At 36.4% G+C, this 12,833-nt stretch overlaps 1 protein-coding gene across 1 annotated transcript in view; it reads right to left on the reverse strand.

Annotated features, from left to right (window-relative positions):
* NEBL (nebulette) overlaps positions 1 to 12,833 on the reverse strand; it is a 383,839-nt gene that overhangs the window by 165,590 nt on the left and 205,416 nt on the right. Inside the window, exon 4 of the mRNA XM_018057076.1 lies at positions 11,965 to 12,072. Coding sequence (XP_017912565.1) covers positions 11,965 to 12,072 — 108 coding nt within the window. The remainder of the gene's footprint in view (positions 1 to 11,964; positions 12,073 to 12,833) is intronic.

Raw genomic sequence — 12,833 nt, forward strand, 5'->3', positions numbered from 1 at the left:
CTGTGTATTCTTGCCACCTTTTCTTAATATCTTCTGCTTCTGTTAGGTCCAGACCATTTCTGTCCTTTATCGAGCCCTTCTTTGCATGAAATGTTCCCTTGGTATTTCTAATTTTCTTGAAGAGATCTCTAGTCTCTCCCATTCTGTTCTTTTCCTCTATTCCTTTGCATTGATCTCTGAAGAAGGCTTTCTTATCTCTCCTTGCTATTCTTTGGAACTCTGCATTCAGACACACTATCTGCATTAACATACTATCACGTACTTTATCACTGTGCTGCAAACACGTGGTCACCTTTTTATGGAGGATGGACAAGCTCCATGAGGTCAAGGGTCGTATCTGTTTTATTCCTCATATATTCCCACCTCCTGGCAAAAGTACCTGGCACATATTAAGAGTAAACACTCAAAATGTATGTTAAGTCAGCAATTGTTTGAAAGTGGTTTCCTTTGTAGAATCTGGAGGGTGAAGGGATCTATATGTACACATTTGAAATCTGCACATTTGAAAATACAATACTACTCTTTCAACAATCTACATTTCAGTGATAGTGTCTCTTTCTGCATCCTCACAAGTAGATTCTGGGTGTTTGTAACCTTAGATTCATTCCTTTCTCCTTTTGCTCATCTTCTCCCTCATTTAGGACTTTACATTGCATTAAGGCTCTCCTTCATGAAAGCGTTTCCCACACACTTCACACATTCTAGCATGGAGCATAAATGCATGCAAAAAGTAGTTTCTCATTTTTTCTGCAAGCTACAGGGCCTGGTGCAATATGATGTTCACAGCAAATGTTTAAGGTTTAACAAACACATGTACGGGTAAGGGAACAATGAAGGTAGCTTCTACTTCTATCTTATTCTTTATAATCAAGGTATTGTGTTCTAGAGGATTCAAACATGAACAGGAAATGCTGCTTGCCCTCAAAAGACCTATAATAACTACAGATCAAAAGTAAATATTTAAATCACTTTTGGGGGGGGAATAAATTCTATCAAAAATAACAAGTGTTAAGAACAGAATGATATTTTAAGTTTTTTCTTTTATTCTTCCTTCTAAATCTGTATCCTTTTTCACAGTTTACAAAACACTGGCAAATCCCAACTCTTTCATAATTCCGAACGTGAAATGATCAAAAGGCTTAATTCAAACAAATTAAAAGTTGGCCTTGTTACAGTTAATATAGCCACGAGAGGAAAGCTAAATCATAAATATGAGCAAACAAAAAAATGATTATAACTTCTTGCTTCTTGTCTTTGGAAAAGCCTGGGGGTATGTTCCAAAATCAACAGATCCTTTTACAAGCAATCCTTCTACGAGCATCACTGCACAGGATCCTGTACAGAAGAAGAAAAGCCTACAAAGCCACTCTAACAACAGTAAAAGAAAAGAAAGCTATGGTAGGAAGCATAAGCAAAAAAAAAAAAGTAATTTTCATGAAATAATTCTTCTAGGAAAAAATAAAATGCAAATTAGAGAATGTATCTGCATATACTTGAAAAAAATCACTGCTTCTAACTTCCAATCATGCAATTTTCTTTAATTGTCTAAGCCTGGCTTAGGTTACTGATGGGTTTAAATTAAATCTCTGTATAATGTTTCCCTTGACTCATGACCTCCTAATAAGTTAAAATGACGTTTGACTATTACACTTATTAACTGAAAAATACAACAGGTTTTAAACCTACCTCCAAAAATCCATTGAAATGATAATTATGTGGCATAATTATTAATGACAGTCACATCTGGGGATTCCACAAATGTATCTGGTAAGATGTCTGGGTTTTCCTCAGTAATCAGTATGTGCTCACTGTAGATATGTCCCGAGAGGTATAAGAAAATCTGGAAGAAAATTCAGATACTTTTTAAGTTTGAAATCTGTATAATACACTGGAAATTGAGACTTTTACTTAAAAAAAAATAAAGCTAGTCTTTATTAGATTTTCCCTGTGGCATGGAATATTTTTCTCTATTGTCACACCTCTGGCCTCCTTTTTCTTCACATCCACCCAGGTCAAACTGCCAGCACAGGACATGTGAAATCTATATTTTGAGCTATGTAATTCAACTGAGGCCTAGAAAACTTAAAAATATAACTACTACTATGATTTATCTTTGTTTCCATAAATGACTATGGCATAAAATCACAAATGAAAAGAGGCTTGAAAGGCCCAAATTAAGGATTAGAAATAGGACTAGAAGGAATTTTTTTTTAAGTTAAGACTGTTCTGTTTCAAAATAGGAAAAAAACCTAAAAACTGAATGTACAAGTTTTCCTAGAATAGCAACAGGCAGTATCATCTACCTCCACTAAAGACAGTGGTTTATGATAGAAGCTTGCATATCTAAACATATCTAAAATGTATATGAGCTATCTCAAAATCATTCTGTGATTTTATGTAGATCATTTTTCATTATGCCCTGCTATGGACTGAATCTTGCCCCAAACCCAATTCATATCTTAAAGCCCTAATCGTCAATGTGACTATTTGAGATGGGGGCCTTTAAGAGAGCAATTAAGGTTAAATGAGGCTTTCCAGGAGGCTCTAGTGGTAAAGAATCCACCTGCCAATGCAGGAGACATAAGAGACATGGGTTCCCTCCCTGGGTGGGGAATATTCCCTGGAGGAGGGCATAGCAACTCACTCCAGTATTCATGCCTGCATGAAGAGCCTGGCAGGCTACTGTCCATAGGGTCACAAAGAATTGGACATGACTGAAGCAACTTGTGAGGTCATACCAGTGGAGCCCTGATGCAATTCAACTGGCACCCTTACATGAAGAAAAAACCACACCAGAAGCCTCTCTCTCTCATGCACATGTGCTGAGGAAAGGCCATTGCAAGAAAGGTTCCTTCAGCAAGCCAGGGAGAGCTCTCACCAGAACCTAGCCCAGACTAACTGCGACCTGAAACTTTCAGCCTCTAGTTCAGTTCAGTAGCTCAGCCGTGTCCGACTCTTTGTGACCCCATGAATCGCAGCACGCCAGGCCTCCCTGTCCATCACCAACTCCCAGAGTTCTCAAGTCCATTGAGTCAGTGATGCCATCCAGCCATCTCATCCTCGGTCATCCCCTTCTCCTCCTGACCCCAGTCCCTCCCAGCATCAGAGTCTTTTCCAATGAGTTAACTCTCACATGAGGTGGCCAAAGTACTGGAGTTTCAGCTTCAGCATCATTCCTTCCAAAGAAATCCCAGGGCTGATCTCTTTCAGAATGGACTGGTTGGATCTCCTTGCAGTCCAAGGGACTCTCAAGAGTCTTCGTCAGTTCTTCGGTGCTCAGCTTTCTTCACAGTCCAACTCTCACATCCATACGTGACCACTGGAAAAACCACAGCCTTGACTAGACGGACCTTTGCTGGCAAAGTAATGTCTCTGCTCTTCAATATGCTGTCTAGGTTGGTCATAACTTTTCTTCCAAGGAGTAAGTGTCTTTTAATTTCATGGCTGCAGTCACCATCTGCAGTGATTTTGGAGCCCCCCGAAATAAAGTCTGACACTGTTTCCACTGTTTCCCCATCTATTTCCCATGAAGTAATGGGGCCAGATCAGCCTCTAGAACTATGAGTAAATAAATGTCTGCCATTTAAGCCACACAGCCTATAATATATTTTGTTATGGTGGCCCAAATAATAGACTACTTCAAGTCCTATTTTTTTCAGGTACTTACTCATCAAAAAGAGTTCCTTGACTACAACCTTTTAAAACAGGGGAAGTCCTTGCATTTCTAATATAATAAGATTCTTCAATGCCACATTAGAAACCAAATGGTCCTGCTTTACTTAGAGAATACTACTATAATCTTTGGATAAAACTACATAAATCACTGAATACTGAAGTAAAAATAGGAGAAAGTAAAAAAATAAGTGTTTATCAGGCAGCACAAAAGGAAAAAAAAAACAGACTCAAAGCAATCTTAAAAGCTAAGAACTCTCTTTCAAAGAGAGGTTTCAAGAAAAAGAAAGTGACAAGAAGGTAACATGCAAAGCACCATCTTGGAGACACAACACATAAATTAAGAAAGTCATGGATAATCTTCATCTTCACAAAGTTAGAGAGGTAAAACACGTATCACATGAAATGTTAACTAAAGCCAAAAAGTAGAATGCAATGTGTGAGTTCAGTGGTACAGGTAAAAGGGCTATTGTCAAAGTACTGTCATGACTCAGAGATAAGGTCTCTAGATAGCTAGAGGCAAGCTGCTGTATAACATACGCGGAGCTCAGCCCGGTGCCCTGTGTTGCCCAGAGAAGGTGGGAAAGCGGGGTAGCAGGAGGGAGGCTCAAGAGGGAGGGGATAGATGTATACACACAGATGATTCACTTTGTTGTACAGCAGAAACTAACACAACATTGTAAAGCAATTATCCTCCAATTAAAAGAAAAAAATCACTGTTCTTTGAGGTCTGAAAGTATGTCTGAGAACAAGGGGTGGAAATGCGGTGAATGGTGCGAAACTGTTCCAAATCAGAGGAAAGACTCGTGAAAAGCCCAGAACAGAGTAAGGAGCCAGGCCTAAAAGAAATGGAAGAATAGTGTTGAAGGACAGTGAAAGATAAGGCAAAAAATAATTTAGGAACAGACTGTGGGGGGTCCTTAGAGTCAGAAATTAAGGAGTTTAGAAGATTAGACTTTATCCTACTGAAAGTGGAGGTCCAGGGAAAGTTTTTTAGTGGGTCATAATTAGGGTCATGATGAAAGAGGTATTTTAGAAACAGTCATCTGGTGACAGTGTTTAAGATACAACGGAAGGACCACAAGAGCCTGAAAGGAGATAAGACCAATTAGGAGACCTCTGTAATAACTTAGGCAGGATAAGGCCTGAACACAGCAGGATTGAAAAGAGAGAAATGTTGGGGGGAAGGGATTTCACAAAAGAAAGATCTTCAGAAACTGTTTGCTGAGTCCTTAATCTTTGTTTCCAAAAAGAAGTAATATGTGTTAATTCTTTTATTATGGGGGTTCTTCCCAAACCTCCTCTTTAGACAATGCCATTTTACAAGGAAAACTCTTGTACTTGCCATGCACAAGTAATTACTGGTCTGGGATGTATTTGTTTTTTTAAGTGACTGTGGGTAAAAAATTAAGGATAAAAAGAAGAGATTAACCTTTGAAGTTCTGCCATAGGTGGAAAAATAAAACAAAACCAGGTGTAAGGGAAACCACGGATTTAGATGAGAAAGAACCAAGACATAATTTTCTGTACATTTTTCTCATGAAAGTATAAGTATTCCTCATAGAAATACTTTCCCTAAGGAGAGGTTGTTCAGAGGATCTAATTAGATTGGGTATGTCAAAGTATATTGAAACAAATAAACCATTCCTACATGTGGTAGGTATTATAAGGAAAATATATGTTATTGCAGTATTGCTTTCTACATACTCAATCTTTGCTTTAAAGACAATGCTACTGACCTACCGTTACACAGGAATTCATGGAAGTTATTGGTTGAGATAAGCTGAAGATAAAGCACAGATCATTAAAGTAACACAGAGATTCACTCTAAGAAAATACTAGATTTCAAGGACTTAAATCCAAACCACTGACCTCATCACTAATCATCTATGTTAATCAGCCCAGTTAGGAGTTACAACAAAAATACTACTGGATTCTCCTTTCAAACTACCTGGTGTACTAGATTTCACCACTCAAAATTAGAGGATTCCACTACTTAAAATCAGAAGGTTCCATTAAGTTTTCATTAGTTACAAAACAATTATGCTTCTTGTATGAGCAATAAGAGTAACAATCCATTTCAACACTGTATGGTGTTTACCGTCCTAGCCTTTAAAAAAAACCCATTTTATGTTTGCTCAATATAAAAAAGAAAGAAAAATTCTATGTCAGTTGTTCAGGTTCATATGAGACCTAACTGCCTCATACACTATAATTTTGCTACTGGTTTACAATTAGCATGCATTTCTCATGCATGAGTTGACCCAATTACATAACAAATTTTGCCCTTGGGGATTTCTCTTGACTGCTTGTCTTCTGTCCACCATACAACTCAATTTCACACAATCAGCAGCTTGAACACGGCCACAGTCAGTCTCTGTCAAAGTGATTTATTTAAATTACAAACAGAGACCAGATCCCCAGACAATCAGCTCTACCCTCATGCTCACCCTTTATACTCAGTGTACCTTTGAATCAAATCTTTTAATAGTCCATAGACACTGCTATTCAATTATTAGGCCATGTTTATCTCCAATAATCTAATATTTTTGAAGCCAGCTCACAAAATCTTAGGGAACTAAATCAGCAGTATCCATGTGAGCTTATTAATGGGCATATAATTTATTTTGCATTCTAAGAAGTCAATGAAAAATTTAAAAACTAAAAACAATTATATTTCAATATCAAATTACAGACAGACCCTTTTCTATAATGTTTAAAAAAAAAAAAAGAGGGGCTTCAACCTGAACTTTTCTTGTAAAGCTAGTAAGCATTTCTCGGTATGCTAAAATAGTATGAAAGGGGATATTTGGGAAACAGGACAGATAACCATAATGATAGATGCTACAGGTAAGGGGCTAAATATAGAACAGGTGAAAATTCTATTGTCTACGGGCAAGTGATCTAAGGAAAGGGAGTTCTAAAGATTCCCACTGAAGCCAACATAGATAGGTACACTTACACGTGCACACATGTGCACACACTAACACACACACATATTTGAATATTTCTTCTGTGAGTCAAGGCACAAATCTTGACAAATTGTATAATGGTACACTTACCATTTTAGTCACTCTGTAAAATACAAGATTTGTCATCTGGGTCTTTTTTTTCCTTCCCCTTCATACAATATTTCTCCACCACCTGAAATAAATTAGAAAATAAACATCTCAATTTTATCTACAGCACTAAGATTGTCACAGTCTCTAGGGGTTGAATGTCATCATTTTATTTCACAATTTATCCCCAGACTGTCTCAGCTAATTGAAAATGCAGTTTATATTAGTGTGTAAACAGAAAAGCACATCAATACTCTTCTCCAGGCTGGACTGAGTCCCTTAGATGTCTGGGGGTGATTCTGCCTTACTATCCTGCTGCAGATTTCCTGAATGCACTGCTTATCAACTTGAAGGTGGTAACCATGTGAATTAGAAACTGCCTTTACAATTATGCCAGAACTATAAGGACAACAGAAGAAAGACTTTTTTTAACGTTCGAAGTCACAGGAATTCTTCGATTCATGTTTATAAGTTGTCATTTAAGAACACTCTTCTGAAATATCACTAAGTAAAGAAAACGTGAACATGTACTAAGACATTTCTGCCATTCCTGACTTTAAACTCTAGAACTGGGGATGTGCGGTAGGCAATCAGACATCCTCTGGAATTTCATGGGAAAACTTTTTTATTTGAGGAACTAGTTCTTTTTTTCATTCCAACCACTCCATAAATTGTGAAATCTTGCCTCTCTTCGTATTCTTTCTGCAGCTATACTAAGAGAGAAATATAATGAAAGAATTTTAAATTGCAGCATTTAATAAATCTCCCAGATTCAATATGTTGGCATTATAGACTCCAAAAGAAAGAAGTTAAGGCTAAACCTGCTCTCACCCTTTTCATTACACACAATTCTAAATTTACAGTTGTATTTCATCCCACACCTTGGTAACACACGCAGACTAAGTAGGCATTTCCCAATGATTTCAAGCCTTTGACAAATGAATATGAGAATGTCTGAAAAAAATTTTCATAATACTAACACAGTAACAAGCAATCAAAAATGCCCACTCATCCATAACATATTATCCAAAACACCTAGGAGTTGTCATTAAATCTACTGTATTATGTCTTTATACTTTCCTTAGTCCAAAAGGGATTAAAGGCAGTTCAGAAAGATCTGGACAATATTCAAAGATAAACTAAATACAAGTAAGGAAATGAAGCAAATGGAAAAATAAAGATTACGAAGACCCTGATTTAGTTAACATACCTACATCAACCTATTTTAAACCCAGAGCTCAAATCTCATATCCCTTCTGATTTTCAGGATAAACTAACTCCATCCCAGCATCAGGAGAAGACTCTGGTGTCTCTATCTGAACTTTTTCCTCCCAAAACAGACACAATCTAGGCCACGGTCAAAAACATCTGTCTGGATTTGGCCAATATATTTCAGTGGTTTGGGTTTATCTGAAAGTAATGCAGAAAACTGGACTAGTCAAAATACCAACCTTTCAGATTAGCCCATGTTTCTTACAGGAAAAAAAAGATCCTTGAGTAATATGGAAAACCTGGGAGGTCACAGGAAAAGTTCATGAAGTTGTAGCCTTATAAATGAATAATAAACTCACTAGACCTCAAAATATTTAACAGCTTCTTTTCTCCAACAGTAAATCCCTAACTTCTTGTGCACTGTTGGTGGGATTGTAATTTGGTGCAGCCACTATGAAAAACAGCATAGCAGTTCCTCAAAAAATTAAAAATAGAACTACCATATTATCCAACAAATCCATTTCTGGGAATGTATCCAAAGGAAACAAAAACACTAACTCAAAAAGATATCTGCATTCTCATATTCATTGCTGCTTTATTCACAATAGCCAAGACATGGAAACAAGGGAAGTATCCATTAACGGATAAATGGATAAAGAAATTTCAAGATGTATGCAAGTATGTACGCACGCACGCACACATGCACACACACAAAGAAATATATTATTCAACCATAAAAAAGGAGAAAATCCTACCATTTTCAACAACACTGATGGACCTAGAAGGCATTATGCTTTGATCTCACTTATATGTGTTACCCCTCCCCTAAAAAAAAAAGAAGAAACAAAAAACCTGCACCAAACTTACAGGAAAAAAGATCAGCTTTGTGGTTACCAGATGGGTGGAGAGAGGGCAAACTGAAAGAATGTGGTCAAAAGGTACAATCCTCCAGTTTTAAGATAAATCAGTATTAGATATGTAATGTACAACATGATGGTTGTAGTTGACATAGCTGTATATTATACAAGAAAGTTGTTAAGAGAGTAGATCCTAAGGATTCTCATCACAAGGAGAATTCTTTTTTCCCTTTCTTTTTATTGTATCTATTTGAGATGATGTTGTTAACTAAACCTACTGGTGGTAATCATCTTACAATATAGGTAAGTCAAACCATCATGCTGTACAGCTTAAACTTATACAGTGATATATGTTAATTATTTCTCAATAAAACTAAAGAAAAAATGATAAATCCCTAACAGTACTATTGTGAAATTTATATCTTCTTCCTGCTATCTAAATAGTAATATGCCTCATCATGGCTGCAAGAACTACTTATAAGACTGCTATGGTAGATAACAACATCAAGACTGTTGCACGTGAGTGTTAGTTGCTCAGTCACGTCCGACTCTTTGCAACCTCATGGATTGTATCCCACCAGACTACTCTGTCCATGGGATTCTCCAGGCAAGAGTACTGGAATGGGTTGCCATTTCCTTCTCCAAGACTGTTGTATAAATTTGTTTCAAAAGATGCTATCTAAATTACATACTTTTTAAAATCACCACTGTCTACCTTATAGGTTAAGATTAGATTAAGATACCTTAATGTAAACAGTATTTTGTATATACTGCTATGAATATAATAAACATAAATTTATACATACCTGTGTTATAAGGGTTTTTGAGTAATTAAGAATGGATCTGCAAACAGCCTCTGGTATTGAATAAAATGTATATTCCTGCTAAGGATAAAGGTTGGTGAAATGATCAGTTCTTTTCTTATTAAATATGAATAATGACTTAATTTGAACACAAATTAAAAGGCTTACCTTTGAATCAACTGCAATCCTTATGTGAGCTGTCACAGGAATGTCTTAAGTAGAACTGTTTAGTTCTTTTTGAAATAAATTTGTGATAGTTGAAGATTTATGATGTAACTTTGTTTTATGCAACACTTTTTATTTTTTAAAAAAAGGTTCTCCAAAAATAATCCAAAATCAGAAACATTACTGAATGTAACTGCCAGTGAAACATTTCTCTAATTTGCATTTTAGAAAACAAAAATAGGGTTTTGATTTAAGGAAAGAATGAAGGGGAAGAAAGACGATGGAGGCAATCTTCAGTATTCGTGATCAGTGGGTTGTAAGGATGGGGTGGAAAAAACTAAGGGACAGAAGCCTTGAATCCTTAAAATTCAACTCTTTCTCCTCAAAGGAAAAAGTCCTTGCTGAAATAAAACGCCCATTTAAAAAGCAAACAATGGATAAACCTTAGGGAATATGGCAAAACAAAGTGTCTCTGTCTCTTCTTACTCCCTAAACAAATTTTTTAAATATCAGATAATTCTGTTTTTGAACTTTTGACAAAATTCATTCTCAGATTGTATGCTATGATTTTTTTCTACAAATTGTGGCTATATGTAGGTACATAACGAAGACAGCCAAATACCAGTGAGTTTAAAACAACCTGCTAACTAAACATTTCCCAGAAATTAATGCTACGTAACTTAAACCATTTAGACACATAAATTTTGGTGACTGTACATGAAACACACAAAGTAGACTTCTTGTGAAAAAGTATATGTCTCGCATATTTGTTCCTACTTTTATATAATATAAATGGTTGCTGACTTTCATTCATATTTCCTCTGGAGTACTTAACATTGAATTAACTTATTTCTAGAAAAAAATGCATTTTGACACACTTCATATAATAAAGAAACATAATTACCACTTTAATAAGTACTCAACACTTTTTGGTCCCTAATATGTTTTGAACTTCTGCTAGTTTCAATTTTCTTTTCCAAGAAAATGCTATTAACAAGACGCAGAAACAAGAAAATGCTAGTGAACAAGACGCAGCTTTCAAATTCAAAGCAACTTCATATGTAAATGTTTATTTCAGAAATTAGATGCAATATACCATTTCAACAAATATCTAATTTAAAATATGAAATCTTGAATACACACATTGAGCAAACATGAGATTTCTCCAGATACCTAACCTTGTATGTATATTCTGTATGCTTACTCACCACAAAAAACCAATTGATAGGCTTTAACATTTACCTATACAAGTTCTATTCCGGAAAATTTTTTAAATTGAGAATCGTTTAAAGTGAAATAAGATGCTGTTACAATAACATCTCTTAATAGCAATGACTATTATTTCTAAATACACAATTAATTTAATTAAATTGATTTGCTAGATAAGCCAATTTACTTGATAAACCAATTAAATAAATTGAAAGTGTATTCAGAAATAACACAGGCATAACTCAGAAATATTGCATGTTCGGTTCCAGGCCAGTTCAATAATGCAAATATCACAACAAAGAGAGTCGAATTTTTTGGTTTCCCAGTGCATCTAAAAGTTATATGTACACTATACTGTCATCTACTAAGTGTGCAACAGTGCAACACATCTAAAAACATGTTTAGTCACTAAGTCATGTTTGACTCTTTGAGACCCCATGGACTGCAGCACGCCAGACTTCCCTGTCCTTCACTATCTCCCGGGCTTGCTCAAATCACGTCCATTGAGTCGGTGATGCCATCCAACCACCTCGTTCTCTGCCACCCCCTTCTCCTGCTGCCCTCAATCTTTTCCAGCATCAGGGTCTTTTCCAATGAGTTGGCTCTTCACATCAGGTGGCCAAAGTGTATCTACCTTAATTAAAAAATACTTCATTGCTAAAAAATGCTAAACATCATCTGACAATACAGGGTTGTCACAAATCTTCTATTTGTAAAGAAAAAAAAAATTTATCTGTGAAGTGTAAAAAAAGTAAAGCCCAGTAAAAACAGGTATGCCTGTAGTCACTGCTATTAATGTCAAGCTCTTGATAACTGTGATGAAATCAAAGGGAAGCAGTTCAGTAGATGAACCTGGCATCTTTTCTGAGGACACTGAGTACTGCTTGCAACTTGCAGCAATAAGAACACTTCCAAGTTGTCCAATTTCACTTTCTCACCAGAAATACAAGTCAGGGTTATTACGTCACTGAACAAATGGTCACCTACGTTACTGATTTGTTCCTGAGTCCTCTTCAGCCTCTGTAGTTCAGGAGTGTCTGTAACGATGCTGAAGCCCCTCCCTTTGCTTTCTTCAAAATCTCTTTTGTACTTGACCTAACAAAATTAGGAGTGAAAGAAAAAAAAAAGAAAGAAAAAGAAAAGTAAACAAAAGAATCATAAATTCCACTCAGGATAGTCAGAGGCCATATAAGCTGCTAAAGTCGGAAGCAGCATCTCCAGGAACAGCTCTATTAGCAGGTGATACAGTGAATAGCGAGACTGCTTGGTTTGTGTCCCAGCAACCACTTTGTGGCCTTAGGCAAGTTACTCAACCACTCTGTGCTTCAGTGGTCTAATTCATAAAACGATGATAATGGCAAAAATAGCAGTATTTAAATTTGTTGTTGTTTAGTTGCTAAGTCATGTCCAACTCTTTTGCAACCCCTTGGACTGTAGCCCATACCAGACTCCTCTGTCTATGGGATTCTCCAGGTAAGAATAACGGAGTGGGTTGCCATTTCCTTTTGCAGGCGATCTTCCTGATTCAGGGATCAAACCTGTGTCTCCTGCTTGGCAGGATGATTGTTTACTTCTGAGCTGCCTGGAAGCCCTAGTATTTAAATAACGCTATTTAATAGGTTGAAAGATAATACCAAATGTCTTAGTTCACACACTGAGCCCATAGGAAACAAGCAAGTGCTCCATAATAGTAATTATTCTCATCATTAACAGTTGTAATAAAACTGAAAAATAAATGTGGAAAGAGAAAGCTTAATCTTCTGGTCCCATGGCTTGTTTTGTCAATGACAAAGTATCATTTTGAGCCTGGACTGCACTATGGATGACGGAGACATACAACATTATCAGCAGCAGCC

This window comes from Capra hircus, chromosome 13 (assembly GCF_001704415.2).
Source record: "Capra hircus breed San Clemente chromosome 13, ASM170441v1, whole genome shotgun sequence".
NCBI lineage: Eukaryota > Metazoa > Chordata > Mammalia > Artiodactyla > Bovidae > Capra > Capra hircus.